The following is a 21,035-nucleotide window of genomic DNA, read 5'->3' on the forward strand; positions in this document are numbered from 1 at the left end:
TGTTGAGAAACCCTTCACCCTTCACCCGCAGTTTGCGTTTTTTGCTTTTTTTGTGTTTTGTGTTTAGGGTTTGCAGCCCCAAAAAGGGGTGCCATCCTAGACTGACTTCTCTCCAACCTCTCCACTACCCTCACACCCCTTCAGGAGGACATTGCGGTTCGTGGTTCATGGTTGTCTTCATCATCTTCCTTGTGCTACGGTACCCTTGTTCCCTTGTATCACATTCACTCCATGATTTAGAACTTCATTATTCCATTCATCAGAGTTTCTTCTCTCTTCTCTTCTCTTCTCCATGTTTGCCAAGTTCAATCCGCGTTGCTCCCCGCAAACCCTACTGTCTCGCTGGTATGTCATTTTTTGACATGGTATCAGATATGGATCTGGTCAAATAGTGGCAAAGATCCTCCACTCCAATGATGGCAAAGACCGGTGGCGGGTTTGGCACCCACTTCTCTTCTTCTTTAGCTGTATCAAAATCTCGTTTTTGCAGGTTTTGGGTGTTTTCAGCTTGCTACCCACACCCCTTTCACAGAGGACATTGCAGTCTCAGCTGTCCCTTGCTGTCATCTATAGTCTGGCGCCTGTTTCCAGCCTTCCACCCGCAGTTTGTTGCTGTTTATAGCAGAGCGATTGTTGTTGATCACCCTCCATTCAGAAAACAATCTCGTTTTTGCAGATTTCAGGTATTACAGCTTGCTGCCCACACTCCGGATGCGGAAGACATCGTGGTCCAAGCTGGCCATTGCTGTTTCCAACAGTCAGGCATCTGTTTCCATCCTATCACACACTGTTCAGAGCTGATTTTAGCATGCTAATTGCTACTGCTGGTTTTTCTTGCGTTTTAAGTCTTTCTCTCGTTTTTCTATTGGTTGCAACCTCTTAGTGCTGATTACATCCTCCCGTTGGTAGCTCACTTCTAGCCCTTCCATTGCCCTCCTAGCCCTTGAGGTGGACATTGCAATTCATGGTTCGTGGTTGACCTCTTTCTTCTTTCAGCAAGGCACACTAGTACCATGGCTTCTTTACCAACAGATGACCAGACTACTAGGTGCTTCTACTGTGGCATCACCGGACACACTACCGATGCTTGCCAACTTCGACCTTTGCTCCCCACCTTCCCCCAGAGTATATGCGTCTTCCACCAGGCACTCCTTGTGCCACCTCTCCTTTTTGGGCCACAGAGATCGTTCTGCATCGGCTATCAAAGTACTATGCTTAAGGCAATAAGACGCATCCGATGTGCACTAAGTCCTTTCAAGTACATGGAGGATCGATTGGTGCTAGGACCTCCTGGAGATTGTCGCAATGCCAACGGCAGTCTTCTTCCACCTATTTTTGGGTACAATGGCTACCAGGGCCCACGGTTCTGCAGTCCGCTCCATTGAGAGGCAATGATTGTTTGATATCGTCTCCTCATGAGTCTGCTCCTTCGAGAGAGAATGGCTGCTCAACTTCTTTCTCTTCTTCGGCTTCCCGGTTTGCTCCATTGAGAAGCAACGATTGTTGCCCAGTCATTGCTCAGTTTGAGCCCCACCCTTCACCCTTGCCTACTTAGGTTCGAGAGGCCATCTCTTGGAGTTCTTCACCACCCCAGATACCTTCTTCGGCACGACCGGCGGCACTTCCTTCATCCTTAGACATTTCAGAGTACGAGCATATCCTCATGGTTCTCGGCACCACACAAAGTCCGACATTTCTCCTATGCATTGCATGTTTTCATCATCTTTGTAAAAGGGCGCTTGGGCAAGTGAACAATTTTCCCAGGAGGGACACTGTCCAAGTGGCACCTGTTGCATGAGCATTTTTCAGCATGTAGCATTCCATCTCCACCTCACTCTTCTCTTCTTCCCCTTTTTGGGTGTTGAGAAACCCTTGATCCGTAGCTTGCGTTTTTGCATTTTTCGTTTAGGGTTTGCAGCCCCAAAAAGAGGTGCCATCCTAAACTGACTGTGCCTATTTGTAGACCACTCTCTCATTTATTCCTTACGGCTGATTCATTCAGTTTGTCACCTCTTCTCTCCAGCCTCTCCACTACCCTCACACCCCTTTAGGAGGACATTGCGGTTTGTGGATTGTGGCTGTCTTCATTATCTTCCTTGTGCTACGACACCCTTGTTCCCTTGTATCACATTCACTCGATGATTTAGAACTTCATCATTCCATTCATTAGAGTTTCTTCTCTCTTCTCTTTTCTTCTCCATGTTTGCCGAGTTCACTCCGTGTTCCTCCCTGCAAACCCTATTTTCTCGCTGGTACGTCATCTTTTGACAGGGGCATGTCTGGGGATAGGGTAGATGTGAGAGAGAGAGAGAGAGAGAGAGAGAGAGAGAGAGAGAGAGAGAGAGAGAGACACACACACACACACACAGATGACTTGCTTTCTTGGAATGTTGTGGTTTCTTTAGTCCCATTGTTGGTCGTATAGTCCAATTTGTAATGTCAGTAATATAGTTTGCTTACATTCTGTCTTTTTGGTAATTAATACAATTACCCTTGGATGGAGAGAGAGAGAGAGAGAGAGAGTTACGATACTTGCCCATGGCGCAGTAGGTTTGGCCACTACTATCAGCGATGTGGTTGCGAGTGGTTGGGCTATCGATGCTTCCAAAAGACACATCTCAAGTTTGTGGATCCTGTGTAGGCTGATATGAAAGTGCTCTATCACTTCTTATGCTTTTGCGGTTGTTGGCAATATGGACCATGAGGAATGCATTCATCTTTGATGTTTCATCGGGAGTGCAGAGTCATATGCTCCACTTGAAAGGACTTCTGCAGCTCGACTTGATTGAGCTAGCAGATATTCTCCCTAGACAGGATTTGCTCTCTTGCCACACTACAGTTTCTTCTGTTCTCTTCTAGCCTCTCTACTTCCTTTGTGCTTTGATTGTGATGTCTCAGATTTTATGCACAATGGCCTAGAGCCATCCTGCTCTTATAATCATGTAATCTTGTACTTTTTTCGTAATTAATACAATCACCTATTACGAAAAGAGAGAGAGAGAGAGAGAGATTTACGAGAGAGAGAGAGAGAGAGAGAGAGAGAGAGAGAGAGAGAGAGAGAGAGAGAGAGAGAGAGAGAGAGAGAGAATTGAAGATACCTATGCTAATTTGTAGGTCTTGGCAGTAACAACTTTGGGGGGTGATGATATGGGTCAAAGACTTGATAATCTTACAGATTCAGACACCAAACGCTTCTACTTTCAGGTGGAGTGCCTGCTAGTTGCTCTTTATGGAATCTCTTTTGTTATCATTTTTAAGGTCTTAGGATGACTCAGAAATTGAGATATCAAGAACAATAAAAAATTATCCTGTTGGTTCTTGCTTTTGGCACATCCTGATTATAAATTAAGTATCACAATATTATCCATTTTCATATGGAACTTCCTGATTATAAATTAAGTCTGATGTTATTGTGTACTGCAGTACAGTTTTCCACCATCTTCAGTGGGCGAGGCTGGTCGTATAGGAGCACCTAGTCGTAGAGAAATTGGCCATGGAATGCTTGCAGAGAAGGCTCTTGAACGTGCTCTTCCTTCAGAGGATTCCTTTCCTTACACAATTCGTTTGGAAAGTACAATCACTGAAAGTAATGGATCCTCCAGGTTCGGCATTTTACTGTTTAAACAAGAAACTTGAAGTTATACCAATGACTTTTTGTGTCTTCTTATGTTTTGGTTTCTGATTTATCCAGCATGGCATCCGTTTGTGGGGGATGCTTGGCAATGTTAGATGCGGGTGTTCCTCTAAAGACAACTATTGCTGGTGTGGCCATGGGGTTGATCTTGAACTCTCAAGAGTGTGGTGGAGATGGAGAGCCTGTAATTTTGAGTGATATTATTGGTGCAGAGGATGCTTTGGGTGACATGGATTTCAAGGTCTGATATTCTCGTGTACACAAATTTCAAGGTTTAAAATTTTACTCCACATAGCTTACTTTAACTGCCAACCAACTGAAGATTCTCTCTCCCCCTTAGAGAGAGAGAGAGAGAAGAAAAAAAAGAAGAAAATCCCAGAGCGCCCCCCGACAGATAGAGTGGTAAGGACTAACATTTTGAAGCAAGGGTGCTCACCATTGTCTACACTGTTTGGTCTTTGCATCCACAAGATTAGAGACCACACAGACATATTGGGGGGGGGGTCTTGGTGTAAGCTTCACTAGAGTATGTTGTACCTATCTTGTTAGATGTTGACGATGTTGTGCTCATGTCAAATTTTCCTTCAAGGATTTATAACAGCATTTAGATGCTTTATATACCGTCTGCACAAACAGAGACCTTTTCGTGAACACGGGATAGGCCAATTTCATGGTATTTGATACTACGCATGCATCGTCAACTCGATTAGAGCAACTGTTTATGCTTGGCAGTGACCTCTGAGAGGTTGCTTGTATGTATGTATACTTGGGTGCGACTTTCAAAGGTCCAGCAATCTCCATGCTGGGCAAGGTTGGCACTAGGCTTCACCGCAGTTGGTGCACCTGAGAGAGAGTGCGTCCATGTTCGATCTCAGCAGTGCGCAAAGCCATGGCTTTTGATACACACTTGTGGTATGCTGTGATGTGCACTTGGTTGAGTTTACATGGTATGAGGATTGAGAGAGACCCCCCATTTGACTATGCCCCAGGGTCCGTTTGGAGCTCTGTTGGCCTTAGTTGACCAGCTTGAGTTGAATCAAGTGATTAGGATGGACATTGTGAGACTGGATCTTGAGAGTACCTGGATGAGTTTCGCACGATATCTAGGCACAGAGAGACTCAGTATTAGGCACCCTTCTTGCACCTTGCAAAGGAGGCGTTTTCTCATTCACCCACCCTGCATGTACACACACTTGTGGTACACTGTGATGTGCTCTTGGTTGAGTTTACATGGTACGAGGATTGAGAGAGACCTCCCCATTTGACTATGCCCCAGGGTCCGCTTGGAGCTCTGTTGGCCTAAGTTGACCAGCTTGAGTTGAACCAAGTGAGTAGGATGGACATTGTGAGACTGGATCTTGAGAGGACCTGGACGAGTCCTGGGCCTCCAATAAATAAAACGAAAAAAGAAAAAAGAAAACCTTTCTATTAGCCATTCAAAGGCTATCTTTACAAGGAATTACTGTGGTATGAGTTACTACTGCACATGCTAATTTTCTAAGCAGAAATGTATAGCAACACCCTATGCCAGGCTTTGTCAGCCCATGCACAGACGTATGCCAAATCATGGACGTCTTGGAGATGGAATTTTTGTCACATCCCCTGCTGGAATGCCCATGACATCACCTGTCCCTATGAAGTATCACTAGTGGTAAGTATGAGGGTGGAAAGCCTGAGATCAGAGATGAGGGTCAAACGCTGTTTGTAGACCTTCTCATAAACTTTTCATCTTTGGCTTGGTTACTGGTTGTATGGTGGTTGTGTTCTACTTTATTCATGTGTGTTTTTTGGGACGTGACAATCCTACTATCATTTTTGTATCACAATATAGTTGCAATATGCTCCATCAGAGTGGAAGATTCTGGTTGCTCCAGCATTACCAGGGCTGCTATAGGTGTTGATAATCTTGGCTCTCTTTTCCTTGTTTTCTGGAACTTGGGAAGTCTGCTACTTTTTATGAAGCAAATGACTTAGTTATGATAGTTTGAGATTCTCTCTGCTTTACAGCAATGTTTGGTTCTGTGACTGAAATAAACATGTTTTTCACTGGATAGTAAGGTGTGCAGGTTCAGGTCCTTAATCGTTTCGTATTGGCTTAACATTGTCCTAGAGTAAGGTTCTGTTTAGAGTATTTTCACATTAAATTGTACATATAACATTACTAAAGTTTTATGTAATTGAGTACATATATGTCTATTCCAGATTGCAGGAAGCGAGACAGGAATTACTGCTTTCCAGATGGACATCAAGGTCTGATAACAACTACTCTTTTGAATATGCTAATCAATTAACCTATTGCTTGGAGGTGTACTACATATTGATTGTTTTAGTTTTGGGGAATGTGACATGTTTTCTGTTGCTAAATGCCACAGATTGAAGGAGTGGGCATTGAAATTCTACAAAAGGCTCTTGTACAAGCAAAACATGGAAGGTCCCATATTATTGGTATATTTCATCTTTCTGTCGTCTGGCCCCGCTTTCGTATTGTATTTTGGTTGTAGCTTTGAGTTGCTATTGGGCCTTTGACAACAAAGTTCCTCATCCCTATTTGGTGGCTACTGTGTACAAGTTACTGAAAAGACACCATTGATTATTTTACTCCCCACTTTGTAGATTCAAATATTCTCATTCTCCCACCTAAACACCAATTGTTACAAGGCCTCCAATGTTTTAGAGGCTCTTAGTGTTGGAAAAGGTAGGCTAATCATAAACTAATTGTAAATAACTAAGTGCATGAGACTATGATCATTAGTACATGGTTAAGTTGATTAAAAATGAATTAAGATGGAGCTCCAAAGATGAGAGACAAGGTGAATATTTGACTCATATTATGTGCCTTCTATACACTATGTACAAAGTGAAGGCCCAAAATAGATTCACTCTACCAATCCTAGTATTTCTGGACCTCCTTTGACTTCACTTGCCACATTGTATAAAATAAATCTGATGAAGGACAACCAAGTTCAACATAAATAGAATTGGTCGGCTGGATTGTCATGCCGAACCATATTTGATTCAAAGTGAAGAAGGTGCCAGAGTCCTGCATGTGAATAAAAGCATCTCGTGTCCTCCTGATACAATCTGAGTAACCTTGGAGTCACCTGCAGTCTCTCCCATCTCTTACGGAGTTTGTAGATAATCTTTATTCAGATACTAGAGAGTGACTGCAGTAGAGATGCCCTGTAGATCAATGGTGTAATTGCACCTTGCTGTCCAAATGAACTAAACAATAGTGCTAGCAATCAACTCCCCTATGTAGCAATGCCCCTCAGTCCACCGTGCTTGCAAGAAGTTTGATATAGAGATCATGCCTGAGTGTTGGCCAACAATGAGAAAGGACTAACCCCATTGAAGATCCTTGTATCCACTTGTGGTGAGCCTTGTGGCAGTCCACAGGCAATGTATGTAGAGTCTAAGTCTCCTTTAGCTCTTCCCGTCCCCTAATTCCCATCCCCTAAATGCTATAGTAAGCTTGCCATGGCCAAGATAGGCACTGACTGGAAAATTGGCAAGCATCCATGTGTTATGGACCACATGAAGAGTGAGATCATCTCAAACATATGTATCCCCCTCCTGAACCCTGTTATGAAGGAGGGAGGCTCTCAGGACTGAGAGGTTCATCCATCTCTCCTCCACTCGGGATGAGACCAGCCAACCCGTCCCCATACCATTCTAGTCTCGTCCCCACATTAGAGCCCCCTCTCATGGTGACAAGGGATGGCAATTCAAGTCCCTGTCCCCAAAACCCCTCCCACACCATCACTGTTATTGGATGCTAAGCTTGTTGAGATAACTCTAATTCTGGAGTGGATCATTTAATTGTTTCGGGCAGCAAACCTGTGCTGCACAGGGAGCATTATTGCTGCTGTAATCGTAGTACATCAATGGATCAAGAAGTGTTGCAGAGAGAGGGCTCCAGTGATGGTGCTGAAATGACAGTAGCACCAGGTGTGACTATCCAGCCTCTAGCTCACAATGGAGAGAGCATTTCACCGACACCTTTTAAAGTTGTCCATTTAATAGGCTGAAATGGACTATGATACCTCAGAGAATGTTGTTGGGGACGAGGAGTATGGGCTGCTTCAAAATTGCATTTACAGATGTAGCATTGACTGGCTGAGCTATCTATCTCCTTGATTGGATCTTTGGTTTGGAAGGTATGACCTCTCAATTGACAAGTGGTCAACAGTAAAAATCAGTACTTGTTCAAAAAACACAGCATTACCTAATGTTTACCAGGTCTAATGACTCCATGGAAGTGATGGGCAGGTGCATCTTTGAGTGGATAACAACTCCTTAGTTGATAGCTTGAAGAGATTTTGTCTCCATTTTGCTGTAGACATCCTCTACTAACATGCAGTACTGCTGGCCTGCAAGCTAAAAAAATAGGGCAGCTCTGGATTAAAGTACTGCAGAGAAGGCGACAACCAGAGTAGTGATGCCACTGTCCAAAGTAGCAAGCTCTTCATTTCTTTGCTCATAGTTCTTTATTGGTAGCATTGGAACTCAAGTATCGTGCAACACATACTTTAGGGCATAGAGTAAGCACAGTGAATTTGAACACAACGGCCTCAATGATCATACCTAAGTTGCTCTAAGATACCCATGCTAAGAGAACACATTGTCTATTCAAAAAGAGAGTGAACCTTATAAAGGCCAACAGAAAAGTCATTTGTGCAAGGGGATGAGTGCCATTCAAAAGAATTACTGATTGCACATGGTCTTTGGAAGATTTCCCCATATTGACACATTGCAGCCACCGCATTCTCGATTGTTTCATTTGTTGCAGTGGATTGGACTTCGATACATCTGGCATACTAGAATTGCAAATTTTTTCAACCGTGCCTCTAGAATTCATGGTCATATTGGTTGCATTAGAAACTTATTGTTGTAGTAGGTAGCTTCTATGATATCAGCAGGGGTCGTCATTGGTGATGTGGCTCCTCCATGGTAAGAGAGCACGACTTTGATCACTACTTGTGTGCAATGGTGCAGGATATTCTTCATAGTAACATGGAACAGGTTTTGGGGATGGGGGCAGGAATTGCCATCACTTGTTACCATGAGAGGGGGCTCTAACATGGGGACAGGACTGGGACAGTATGGGAATGGGATGGGACTGGGACAGGAAGCTAGAAAATGGCCATCCCCTGTTACAATTATATTCTTACTGTTCAAATGGTTCAACAAGTTTTCTCTTTCTTGTTCCCACATTTTTCACTTTTTTGTGGTTTTGTTTTTCTGAGCAGTGAATATGGCTTTCGCAGGCTGGCTAGACAGCCTCTTGTACATCATTCTTTAATTTCAGCAACCTCAGAGAGAGAGAGAGAGAGCCTTTTTTTCGTAATTAATACAATTACCTTTTACGAAAAGAGAGAGAGAGAGAGAGAGAGAGAGAGAGAGAGAGACCCGGCAGGGTTGTCCTCCTGATGCAGCAGTGGAAAGGGGATTTCCCACTTCGGCTGAGAGAGAGAGAGAGAGAGAGCATTTTTTATTTTCTGCTTATTTTAAAATAAAAAACATGGCGTACAATTTCTCTATTATGAAAACACTAAAAGGTACAACTGATGAACCATTTTCATGCATTTTGGCAGGTGAAATGACAAAGTGCGACCCACCCCCAGCAAGAACTATTTCCAAGCATGCTCCTTTGATAGAGTTCATGCAGGTGATACTTACAATGTTGCTGATTATCTTGCCGCTTAGTCATTTTTCCTTTGTGCTATGATGCATACAGCATGTCATCTACATGTTCTAAATGTTTATTGATGTATCTTGAAAAGATTGAACCAGAGAAAGTGAATAGTGTCATAGGAAGTGGTGGAAGAACAGTCAGAGCTTTGATCGAACAGTCTGGTGTTGATGCCATCGATTTGGAAGATGATGGATCTGTATGTTATTCATATTTATAAGCTCAAGTTTTTTGTGGTCTTGGTGATGTTTCTATAGTGACAAATGTTGATACAGGTTCGGATTGTTGGCAAATCTGCTCAAAGTTTGCAGAGCGCAAAATCGAAAATTCTAGGGCTAACAATGGATCCTGTTGTTGGCGCAGTTTACAGGCATGCTGATTTATGTTCTTGTACTGGCTAATGTTTGAGGCAGTTATTTTGTTGAAATTCAACTGTATTCACAAAAACCAAGGTCTATGAGGATCATCGAATATTACGGAACAATGGGTTGAGTATAGCTAGCAGCATTGCACAAAAATATTCAGAACTGGGTGTTGAACTATGATACACACATGACATAGTCTGAAAAACAAACAAATGTTTCCTTTGTTTACTAAGATTATCTGGCTACTGGACTGTAACATTAACTGTCTGATTTTGGTTTTATGAGTCTATACTGACAATGTAAGTACACATTCTTGAACAGAGATTGTATTGTAAAATCAGTACTTGCATTCGGCTGTTTCGTGGAAATAGCTCCAGGGCGCGAGGTACGCTGTTGAAAATATATGGACATTACTTGCATGTTGCAGTTTTGATCATATCAAGGATGCTGCATACATATTTACCCTTCCTTGCTCTATTTTTGCTCATTCTCCCCTTCCTTTGATGTGGTACAGTTTCATGTCATTCTTGTTCTCGGATACATCTAAACTGGATTTAGTGCACCTTCTTGCATGGTGCAATTTTGATCATGTCAAGCATGCCGCATGCATATTCACCGTTTGTTCTGCTTTTTTTGCCTGTTCTCTTCCTTCTTTTATGTGGAACAGTTTCACATCATGTTTGCTCTCAGATAGCTCTGAACTTGACTGCAGCCAAATGGGTTATATATGTTGCAACAAGGTAGCAAGGGGGGATTCAGCCATTGATTTTGAAAGTGTTCCAATAATGAACTCAAACACACTCGAACTATTAGTTATAGGTCTTAAATTTGATTTCTTCATCGGATATGTAACCTCCCTTCCTCTCTTTTTGCTTGTTCTCCCCTACCTTCCGTATGGTACAGTTTGATTTCATGTTTTGTCCTTAGATACCCATGAATGATACGGTACCTAGATGGTTTATGTATCTTGATGAGAGGCAGCAAGGGAGTCTCTCAATTCAGCCAAGGAGCATTCATTTGTTCTCAGATAATGGCCTTTAAAATAAGAGCTATTTTATATAACATAAACTATCGGTTATAGGTCATAAGGTTTTGGAATATGCATTGTATGGTAGGATACAGACTTGCATTTTGCATGCAGTGTCACTTCATCCTATTTTATTTACAGTTCCTGGCATCTGAGCTTGTTTCCGATTTTGGACAGGGACTTGTCCATATAAGTGAACTGAGCACCCAGAGACTACAATCTGTTGAAGAGGTAAGCATCTCTGGTAAAAACTTGGAAGCGTTTTGGTGAAATTGGTGGTTGCCCTTTAAAGACCCATCGTCTTTTACAGGTTTTGAAAGTTGGGGATCGTATCGATGTGAAGTTGATCGAGGTGCACATGGAAATAGATTTAAATGGGCTTAAAAGACACCAATCTCTCTTCTCATGCTCATTGATTGCCTGCTTGTCGCAGATAAATTCCAAAGGCCAGCTGAGGTTAAGTCATCGTGCCTTGCTGGTGGGAGGGCAACAGACACGGAAGGATCCTGAAGGCAAGGATGGTCTAAGCGAAGCTCCTCAATCGTCACCTCCACAGCTCAACAACTCAGGTCAAGCCATACCGGATGTCAGCAGCTCAAAAGATGAGACAAGCAGTGTCAATGCTGAAGTTAAACGTGACCCACGAGCTGCTGCAAAGCAACCACAAGGTGCCAGCAGTACTCAATCTGGGGTACCAAAACGAAGGCGAGTGGCTCGAACCAAACCAGCAGATGGTCAGCAACAGCAACAGCAACAGAAGCAGCAGCAGCAGCAAAAGGGGAAGAAAGAAGCCCCTCAAAGTCTCGATACAGACAAGGTGGAACAAACTGTGGGCACAGCCATGGCAGAGCAAACAGTTAGCACAGCCAAAGCAGAACAATCTGTTAGCACCGTAAGCCAAGATGTGTGACACAAATGCAGTGATCACCTTGCGCCTTTTGCTCGGCCAGACTGCATCCTCATGAGAGAGCCCTTTGCATGAAAGAGATGAATGGCACACTATGCTTACATCTCTATGCATCATGCACCTAATTCTGCCCTTTGATCCACAGTTGCCCTCGAGCTGGGGAAAAAAGAAGGATGAGGGCCAGAGTCTGCCAGCTGAGGGGGACCACCTTCCCATATTGGTGCGCGCGCGCATGAAAGGGAGGTGAAGATCAGTCGTTAGCACGTACCCAGTGAGAAGAAAACATTGAGTCCATGTGAGAGTGTTGGTTTCCAGGCCTAAAAAGCAAAGGGTATGGTATGGTATGGAGCATGGGATTTGATTACTAGGCTCACGAGATTTTTCTAACACGCACTGGCATCCGCATCCATAGCAGCTACTGTTGGTCTCATGTTTTGAGACGAGGTGAGAAGACGATGTCCTGGAGCAGTGATATCCCGTGCTTTGTCCAGCTGTTTGCTTGGTCCTCTCCATATAAGCCTTCAAATTTTCGGCCTGCCGGCGTCGCGTCGCCTGCTGGCCCTGATAGCGGATACATAGAATCAGACAAAAAAATTGTATTGATCTACCTTCTTAAGAGTCCAACGTCAGTGGTAGGTAGTCTTACGATATGCGTTTTAAGGTTTCCTTGGCTCTTTTTTAACCACCATCGCACAAACCTTTTTGATAATTAAGATAAAAGACCGGATCGTGCGAGTTAATCACAAGCGTGGGACTCCAAACGTTGGAGAATTGCCACGTGGCGGGTCCCACTTAGATTTGGATTCTCTATTGACGAATGAACTCCTCAATCTCCCGTGCATGCAATGCATCTCGGTTTGGCTGGCCTTGAGGAGCAAATTGAACGATCTCCTTTGCAAGCGTCTCACCGAAAGCGGAGGTTGCAGAAGGAACGTGTTGAGGTCCAGGTTTCGGAGGGCGCGCTGGAGCAATTCAGGAGAGAGTGGATTCAGGAGCAATGTGCAGAGAGAGCTGTGAGAGGCAGAGCGCGCTTGCCACGGGGGAGAGAGAGAGATTATCAAATCCTTTGACATTTTTCCCGTTAAACTTTTTAAATAAAGTTTGGAGAGTAAGGTCTTAAATTCCTTTTAATACTAATAGTTGCATAACCTATGTTTTGACCGTAAATTCAATTGCTAAGTGATAATTCATTAATAAAATGTTTAGGACATTAAAATTAGTAATCAATTTTAGTAATAATATTTGAATGATATTTTTAATATTAAGATTTTGGTTTTAATTAAATTGTTAATTAATAATAACAAAATGTTAAACTTTTGTTTTTACTATCATAAGTAATGTTACTGAAAAAAGTAATTAAAACGTCATTTAACTCATAAAAATAAAATAGCTAGAAAAAGTTTATTTAATATCTAATATGCAATATTATTTTTAAATATCCCACAAAACATTCATTAATCTATATTCTATTTGATCTTTAATATTTTATGGTTAATATCTGTTACCTAAAATTGTGGTGGGGATGGGGACCCGTTGCTCTTTTGATCCCTAATCCCTTGCAAAACATGCACGTGCCTTGTGTGTGTGTGCCCTAGCACCATCTCGGATATTTACATCTTGGTGTCCAAAAATTAGTCCCACCCATGCACACTTACATCCCTAGTAAGAGTGACATCTTTCTTTCTCTGTGTTTTGAGGGCACACATAGTCACTATCATGATCATACTCATCATCTTTGTTAACTTTGTATTTTTATACACACACACACACACACACACTCTCTCTCTCTCTCTCTCTCTCTCTCTCTCTCTCTCTCTCTCGTGTGCGAGGTTATCAAAGGGTGGGGATCATGCCTACAATGTATGTGAGAGTCTAGAGCTTGTCAATTCCATGCTAGAGCTTTAAAATTCCATGGGCTTGAAGTCCAGAGTGCAGACATTGTTCCATGTTTATTGAGTGTGGAAGCTCAATGCACGATGGTGAAGTCCATGGTGAACTGCTGTTGCACTTTGCATGGCATAGGCACAATGTGAACGATATTCTTGATTTCATTTTAGATACATAATGAAGAATATAGAAGAGAAGAAAAAACTAAATTGTTAAATGAGATATGAAGAAGTTTCATCTCTCTCATAACAATTCTTGTCCTAAGAAAAAATGGCAAATACCATTGGGTTGGGAAGTTGGTTATGGAAAACGTGATGATGCTATATAGTTATATCAGTTGAAGTTTATTATGATCTCTCCAATATACAGTTTTGAAGCTACCTTCCTTCGTGCGCTATGTTCATGCGACTCTAGAAAACGTCCGACTCTTATAGTAAACAAAAGATCATCCCATCCAAGTTCATGATCTATTGGCTACCTTTGTGGATACAACTCTTCATTAGCACACACTCTATCGTATTATTAACTCTTTGCTGACAATGTTGAGTGATGTGAGCTTGCATCCTAATAGGATGGGGATGTGAGTATGGGTTGTCCTTTTTATTCATCAACAGAGCACAAGAGGGTGGAGTGAGTGACCAATATTTTTTCTTCAACTTTGATGAGAGGTGAGATGTGTGGAATGGAGTGTTGCATGCATAAGCTGGGCCTCTTAATGTACAAAGCATGATCTGTTCTATACATAGCACAATGAGGCTTCTTGGCCTTCCTTGTTGCACTTTATGGCAATGTCCTTCCTTGTTGCACTATATGGCAACACAAGGTGGGACACACAAATGCACCATAAACTATGTACAAGGTATATAACCTTCGCATATTAGTGTTACACCAATGGATTTCAAGAATTGGGTTTCTCTCCTATGTCTATCAACAGAGGTGAGACAAGGGAGGGCTAAGTGTGACATTGACTTTTATTTCAACAAACTGAGAGGTGAGGTTTGAGGTTTTGATAATTGGCAATCAAGAATGTTTTCGTTTTCCTTTATAACACAGGACACGCCTTTGTACCCACAATAAGACATGTCACTCTATTTTGCATATTATATTACAAGGCTCTATGGCCTTTCTTCTCGCCTCTATGCCAATCAGGGTGAGATATACAAATGCACCATTGTGTATGGTGGTATATACTCTCTGTGACTCAATTTTGTTGAATTCTAAATTAGGTGAGATATGGATTCTTATCATCCCTCTTTGAGTGAGTGAGCACATGGGGAGAATGATTGCTCTATTATTCTCAATTTGAGTGCTTGGTGAGATTGAGAGCTACATACTTTATCGATGGTTACTTGGTGCTCTTCATTCATACTGATACCTCCATGGGTGTTGTTACATGGTTCTTGTGATGCTGACACATGTGACGAGTTGTGCTGCCTCTTGTAGTTTAACATCGATCCCTTGAGCAACAATAATCGACTTTGACATCTAGTGTGCTGCCAATGACTTTCAACGACGACCAACTATTGAATGGGCCAAATATTTTTAACCCTAGTCTTGTGTGTATGTATGTACATCATGTTATAAGTATGGGGACACAAGGGGATTAGGTAGTGTGTCAGTGTGTAGGTCTCGGTTGATCGTCCTAACCTGATATGTTAAGGTCCTAAGTGTGGGAAATATGAAAACATTATTACAAGATCTTTAATTGACAAACTTTCTTTTTAGTGCTTCACAAGGGTTCTTTTTTGCCCATAGATTGCTGCATGACTATGGGGTTCAGGGTGCTTGTTTATTTGCACAACATGAAGCTTTCAGTCGCATTTGTGTAGAGGTCACATTGAATTTTTGTTAGGATGTGATTTGCCTAGGGTGGTTAATGGTTTATAATGTATGTGTGTTGTTTGCTATGGAAATCGTATGTGTGGATTGTTTCCTTTTTTGTAAGCATGTTCTTTGTTTGTTTGTTTGGTGGCATGTGTGTATTGTTATCATCTGAATGGCACCTTAGCCTATCCACCAGTATATCACCCTAGTGTCAAAGGACTACTCCTACTTAGTGGAGTCGAACCTTATCTGTAAGACCAGCTTATATGATTTCATGGCTAGATCCTTGCCACCAGTTTCACTAGATCTTGCCCTATGAGATCCTTTCCTATCCTCCTAGAGCAAGTGCATAGGTCTTATTAGGGATTCCTTTGGCCACCAGTTTCACTAGATCTTGCCCTGTGAGATACTTTCCTATCCTCCTACAACAAGTGCATAGGTCCGATTAGGGATTCCTTGGTCATTCTGTCCTTTAAGTGTCTAGGGAAGCCCCTTGCTCTTCCTTATCATAGCAATGCCTTTCTAACTAACCGCCACTTGTTATCTTCTAAAGAGATTGTGAAGATGTTGCACAAATAAACCAAGAATCCGTTGTTAATCAAGTCATTACTACTTCAGGGGTCTCTGTGGTGATGATCTTAGACCCTTTTTGGAAGCTCCTATGCCAATTTTTGCAAGATCATTTCATACCACAACGAAGACTTCTACCTATTGTTTTTGCAAGGAGTTATTTAGTGCTTCTAGGCTAGTTCTTAAGGGCATCATTGTTGATTGGAGCTCCTACTTGTGTGCCAAAATGGGCTAGCATTTTCTCAAAGTCACCCAGGGTCATATGACCTATGCAACTTATGGGTTCTACCTGTATGCATTCTTTACATACTCCTCCTTCCAGGGAACTACCACTACCCATAGCAAAGGATCATGTGGTTCCTTTTGCCACTATCAAGGATCTTATTTCTATTAAAGAAGATCCAATTGAAGAAGATGCTAATTCTCTACCCTTGTTAGTGCTTCAATGCAAGCGTCTAAAGTACATTGTTGACATTGTTCTAGCTTCTGTCCCTACTATATTAGTCCCTGCTACTTTAGGAATCTCTCTTCTTGCATGCCTTACATCCCCTAACTTATACTTGGCATATTGAGATGGTAATTTGGAGATTTTAGTTCCTTCCCTTCACCCCCAATGTGTCAAGAGATGCCATCCCTTTGAAAGGATATTCAGAGTTTTGTAGAGTTAGCAGCTTTACTACGTGTGTCCAATAGTTTCCTCTTCATTTTATAGGGACATGTACAAGTCTAAGGATGAGTAACATCAAGATACCACATAGCTTAACTCCACCAAAGAAACTCTTTTTGATTTGTTTAAGCAGATGGAGCAGTTCACTAAGTTGTTGGAAGCACGAAAGGTTGAGATCTCATCCTTATAGACACAATATAATGAGGGGAAGGCTTAGTTGATTGTTGTCATTAGGGAGATGGATTGTTTGTCTCAAAAAGTCAAAAACTTCAAGTTTGATTGATGCCCAAATAGAAGAGTTATAGTCTACCCACTCCATAATGGTTAATTAGAATACAAAGCTTAAGGACTTACAAGAAGAGTTGGTGCATTCCCGTTCTATTCTACAGATTCATGTGCTTCCTCTAATGACCTCTTTGACAACTATAAACTTGGTTTCTCTTTAGCATACTGCAACAATGTGCCCTTTGTTTCAAGTTAAGCTAGAGAGATTACAATCTAAGATAGAACTATTGTGAATATAATGAATATGTCTTTGCTAGATCATTCTTTCTTTGTCCATTATTAGCATCAGAAGTTAGCATTTTATATGAAGCTATTCATGATGGATTTGTCTCCTCCAGAGGATGGATGGTCTAGAGCTTGGTCCTATGATCTCCTTACAGAGGTTGTCAGGATGGTGTTTAAATATTTAGTGACACTTGATACAATGTTGATGTCCTACATGTATATAAGAGGTGACCTTTTGATTCTTGATGATGACGACCTTTCCTAGTATGCGGGGGATGTGGTTTTTCAAGCTGCTCTGTATGTCAGACATTTGGAGTTAAAAATGATGAGGTTTTTTAGGTATATTCCTTCAAAGTGGCCAGTTGTCCAAAGGTTTCTTGGCATGTAGTGGTAGACTTTATTGCTTTTAATTAATGCCAATTACAAGCATCTACCTATCTCTAGAATATTAATCAACTAAAGGTGATCTCCTAACCTATATTTCCCAACAGTCTCCCTTTGACACATCCTTCTTTGAACAATTGTTGATCTGTTTTAGGTCGTGCAATTCCCTCTTTGATGTATTATCAAGAGTTGGCCCATTAGCTTGATGCTTACCTTTCCATACTTAAATTACAAACCTCACATAATTACCCCTCTTCTTTTCCAACCTCTAACAGATTCCTAAATTCCCATATTTACTTGTTGTCCTTTCATTGTGGATTGTGCTTTTTCACCTACTCCTCCTCTTTCCATACCATCTACTCCTATCCTCTTCACTTTCCCAACCTATTCCTTAACTCATTTCTTATCTGATTTTGTCTAATTGCCCGAGTGTCCATTCTTGACCCTTCCTTCTTTCTATGATTTCACCTATCAATCACTGCAATCTTTATCACTTATTTACCTTCCTCCTACCACATCTTTCCTTCCTATTCCACCTCGATTGGTTAACAACTTTTAAGGATTGATTAATGGTTAAAATGTTTCCCTTTTGTCAACACTGTTTGATAACTGAAATTTTTTAGAATGGGTCGTGGATTGTTGAAGTGTTGTTCAAGACTTTGACTCAAAATCAGTTGTAGGAATGATGATTAGCTTTTTGGGTGTTGTATTTTTCTTTTTTCAAGATTGCGAGGATGCTTTCTATTTAAGTGTGGGGCTATGTTGAGGGTTGAAAATGATTGATATTTAGCTATTTTTTGGGTGCTGAATGGTTGACTTTATGATGGAATTGATGGGTTTGAATAGGTGCTTTCAAGTATTTTGGGATGGATTGAATGCTTTTGAGAAGATCATGATGATTTTTAATTGGGTTATAATATTAAGTTACGTTTTGTGATACGTCTCATTGGTTCTATTTTGCCTAGATTGTGTCTGTGTTTTGAGTCTGTTTTCTTTCTATTTGACAGGTTGAGATTATGAATTATTGAGCATGCTTTAAATGATTTTTGTGATGAGCATGGATGGTTTTGGTTTGAGTTATGAGGTTTTATGATTTGTTGATCTTATGTATGTCTTCTATTTGTTTATGTGAGTGTTCTATGGGATGAATTTTTAGCTTGGGGATGTTTTATTTTCTTTGGAAAGAAAAATACAAGCTCAAGATAGCTCAAAGGAAGTGAAGAAGTAGTTGTTGAAGGCTTGAAGTAAAGACTGAAGTGATAGTAATACTAGTGAGCTCTTAAAGGACACTCTAGTACCTCTGGTGTCTCTTCAGATTAGGTTTATCGTTTGGAGGGAAACTCCACGATCAAGAGAGGATTATTGATTAGTATTCTATTATATTGCAAGTGGCTATGATGTAGAGTGATTGAGAGGGAAAGATAGCCAATTTAGAGGTTGAAACTATGTATTTGTGAGAGATTAAGAGATAAGAATAATGAATCATGATGAATGAAGTCTATCTGATTGATTTCATTAAAAATTGAGTAGATCTTTGATAATAATGAAGATATGTTGAAGATAAATCTATGAAATATTCATTTTATGATGCTACATAGAGATGTTCATGTTGTTCTGTTGTATCTCTTGTTTGGCAATATGAAATGGTGAAGATGTTGCTTGTTGATGATACAACATAGACTCTCTTGTAATATTTTCCATGTTTTCTTGGTGTTCTCTAGAGAGCTCCACATAGAGTTGTAGAGGCGGACAATACATTGGTAGAACATCACATTTAATGGATGTATTCATGGTCTTATTTATTTCTCCCTGAAAACTCTGCTGCCCAGATTTTGGGGTTTTAGGGGTGGTTGAGCCTTATGGGTAGATGTTGTTTACTTTCTTTTTTGTTGTAATATCGGTAAAGGATTGAGGTTCAATCTTCAACAAGAAGCTTTGGGTTGATTTAATAGTGTTTCTGTCATGATCAAGATTCGTACTCTTCTTTGTAATTTGCGAGGTGTTGTATCCATTATTAACAAAGGATTGCAGTTAGGTATAATATTATCATCATTCCTTGTATTTACCTCTTTTGACTCCTTTGAACTAGATGTCACTAAATTGATTGCTTATTACACATTCTCTATTACATCAATGGATCACTTTTCTTTAAGTGTGGATGATGATCTAGCATGGCCATGAGACCATTTAGAGACCAGTATTCCTAGTGCATCACTTAATGGGGTGATCAGAGCACTATGACAGGAATATCTGGTACAAGCAGTACAAGTTATGAAGGGGGAAAGAAGTGTCTGCCAAGTGTAAGAGTCTACATAAGAACCAATAAGTTACACATAAATGAAGATGGATTGAGTTCTAAGAAGAGAAAGTGCATTAGCATTATGTATATGTATTTATGTGTGCATCCGGGGACACCTGGGAACATTTACTTGTGTATAATGAGCATTGCATTCATTTGGAGTCATCCTCTCCTTTACAAGTCAGGGTTTTAAGGTCTTTCATTAAGAAAGACGAGAGAGGTGATTCTCTCACTAAGAAAGACAAGAGACGTGATCCTCTGGAAAGTGAGGAGAGAAGTGATTTTCTCTTTCTAAGGTCTAAAATGACACAAGCTTTTGTGTGGAAGTCAATCTCAAGGTTGAGGCCCAAGGAAATCTAATGAAATCTCCTCAAGGTACAAGTTAAGAGTCATGAAACAACGAGATCTACAACTTTCATGTTGGACTTTTTTCATTTCGAGCAACACACAAAGAGATATCTCGAAATTGGTGGTGCAGAGTAGGTCATGAATTAGCCACATCTTGCATGAAGATCAACTCAAGTCTCTCTCCAAGAAGAGAAGCTCTTAAAAGCCTATAAAAGAGGAGGCTCTCCTTGGGTGTGAGAGAGGGTGAAGGAAGCATCACTTTGCATGCATCCAAGAGAAGAAGAGAAGGTGCAAGTGTTGCAGAAGTCCTGTTGAAATCAAGTGTTGTGGAAGCTTTGCTAGAATCAAGATTCAAGAGGAGAAGAGAAGGTGAAAGTGCTACAGAAGCTCTGCTGAAATCAAGTTCCAAGAGGAGAAGAGAAGGTGCAAGTGCTACAGAAGGTTTGCTGAAATCAAGCTCCAAGAGGAGGGCCGTACACATATTTTGTAGGAGAGAAGGAGACTCAAGCAGGATTAAAAGATGCCAACTTTCAAGTTGTGCAAGTGTCAGCCGGTTGTATACTGTGCAAGAAACCGTAATCTTGTTTCCAAGATCTACAAGTAAGAGCTGGTTTATGTATAAGAGAGGAGCTTGCTCCTTGTCAATAATATAACTCCACAAAGGGGGAGGGGGGATTGGCCCATCTTCCAGTCCCTAGTGTGTTGTCAATCTCTCTCTATCTATCTATCTATCTCTCTCTCTCTCTCTCTCTCTCTCTCTCTCTCTCTCTCTACATCTTTCTTTTCTCTCATATGTTCTCTCTCTATGCCAACATAATATTTACCATATATCTTTAAGTATATAAGAAAGTCGAGCGTGTATCTCAGATCTTATAATAGTGGTACTATCACATTTATGGTGACATTTAAAATCAGCTTCCT

At 41.1% G+C, this 21,035-nt stretch overlaps 1 protein-coding gene across 2 annotated transcripts in view; it reads left to right on the plus strand.

The window, feature by feature from the left end:
• LOC148027379 (putative polyribonucleotide nucleotidyltransferase 1, chloroplastic) overlaps positions 1-12,773 on the plus strand; it is an 89,953-nt gene extending 77,180 nt beyond the window's left edge. For both annotated transcript variants that reach the window (XM_087691954.1, XM_087691955.1), the window contains exons 13-24: positions 3,115-3,204; positions 3,424-3,602; positions 3,692-3,875; positions 5,837-5,884; positions 6,007-6,079; positions 9,229-9,302; positions 9,418-9,525; positions 9,602-9,696; positions 10,013-10,076; positions 10,896-10,949; positions 11,029-11,070; positions 11,152-12,773. In XM_087691954.1, the coding sequence (XP_087548080.1) occupies positions 3,115-3,204; positions 3,424-3,602; positions 3,692-3,875; positions 5,837-5,884; positions 6,007-6,079; positions 9,229-9,302; positions 9,418-9,525; positions 9,602-9,696; positions 10,013-10,076; positions 10,896-10,949; positions 11,029-11,070; positions 11,152-11,628 (1,488 nt within the window). In that variant the 3' untranslated portion in view covers positions 11,629-12,773. The remainder of the gene's footprint in view (positions 1-3,114; positions 3,205-3,423; positions 3,603-3,691; positions 3,876-5,836; positions 5,885-6,006; positions 6,080-9,228; positions 9,303-9,417; positions 9,526-9,601; positions 9,697-10,012; positions 10,077-10,895; positions 10,950-11,028; positions 11,071-11,151) is intronic.
• Positions 12,774-21,035: the final 8,262 nt, after the last annotated feature.

The sequence above is a fragment of the Lygodium microphyllum genome, chromosome 13 (assembly GCF_053477565.2).
Source record: "Lygodium microphyllum isolate KBCC chromosome 13, Lygodium_microphyllum_v1.1.10, whole genome shotgun sequence".
NCBI lineage: Eukaryota > Viridiplantae > Streptophyta > Polypodiopsida > Schizaeales > Lygodiaceae > Lygodium > Lygodium microphyllum.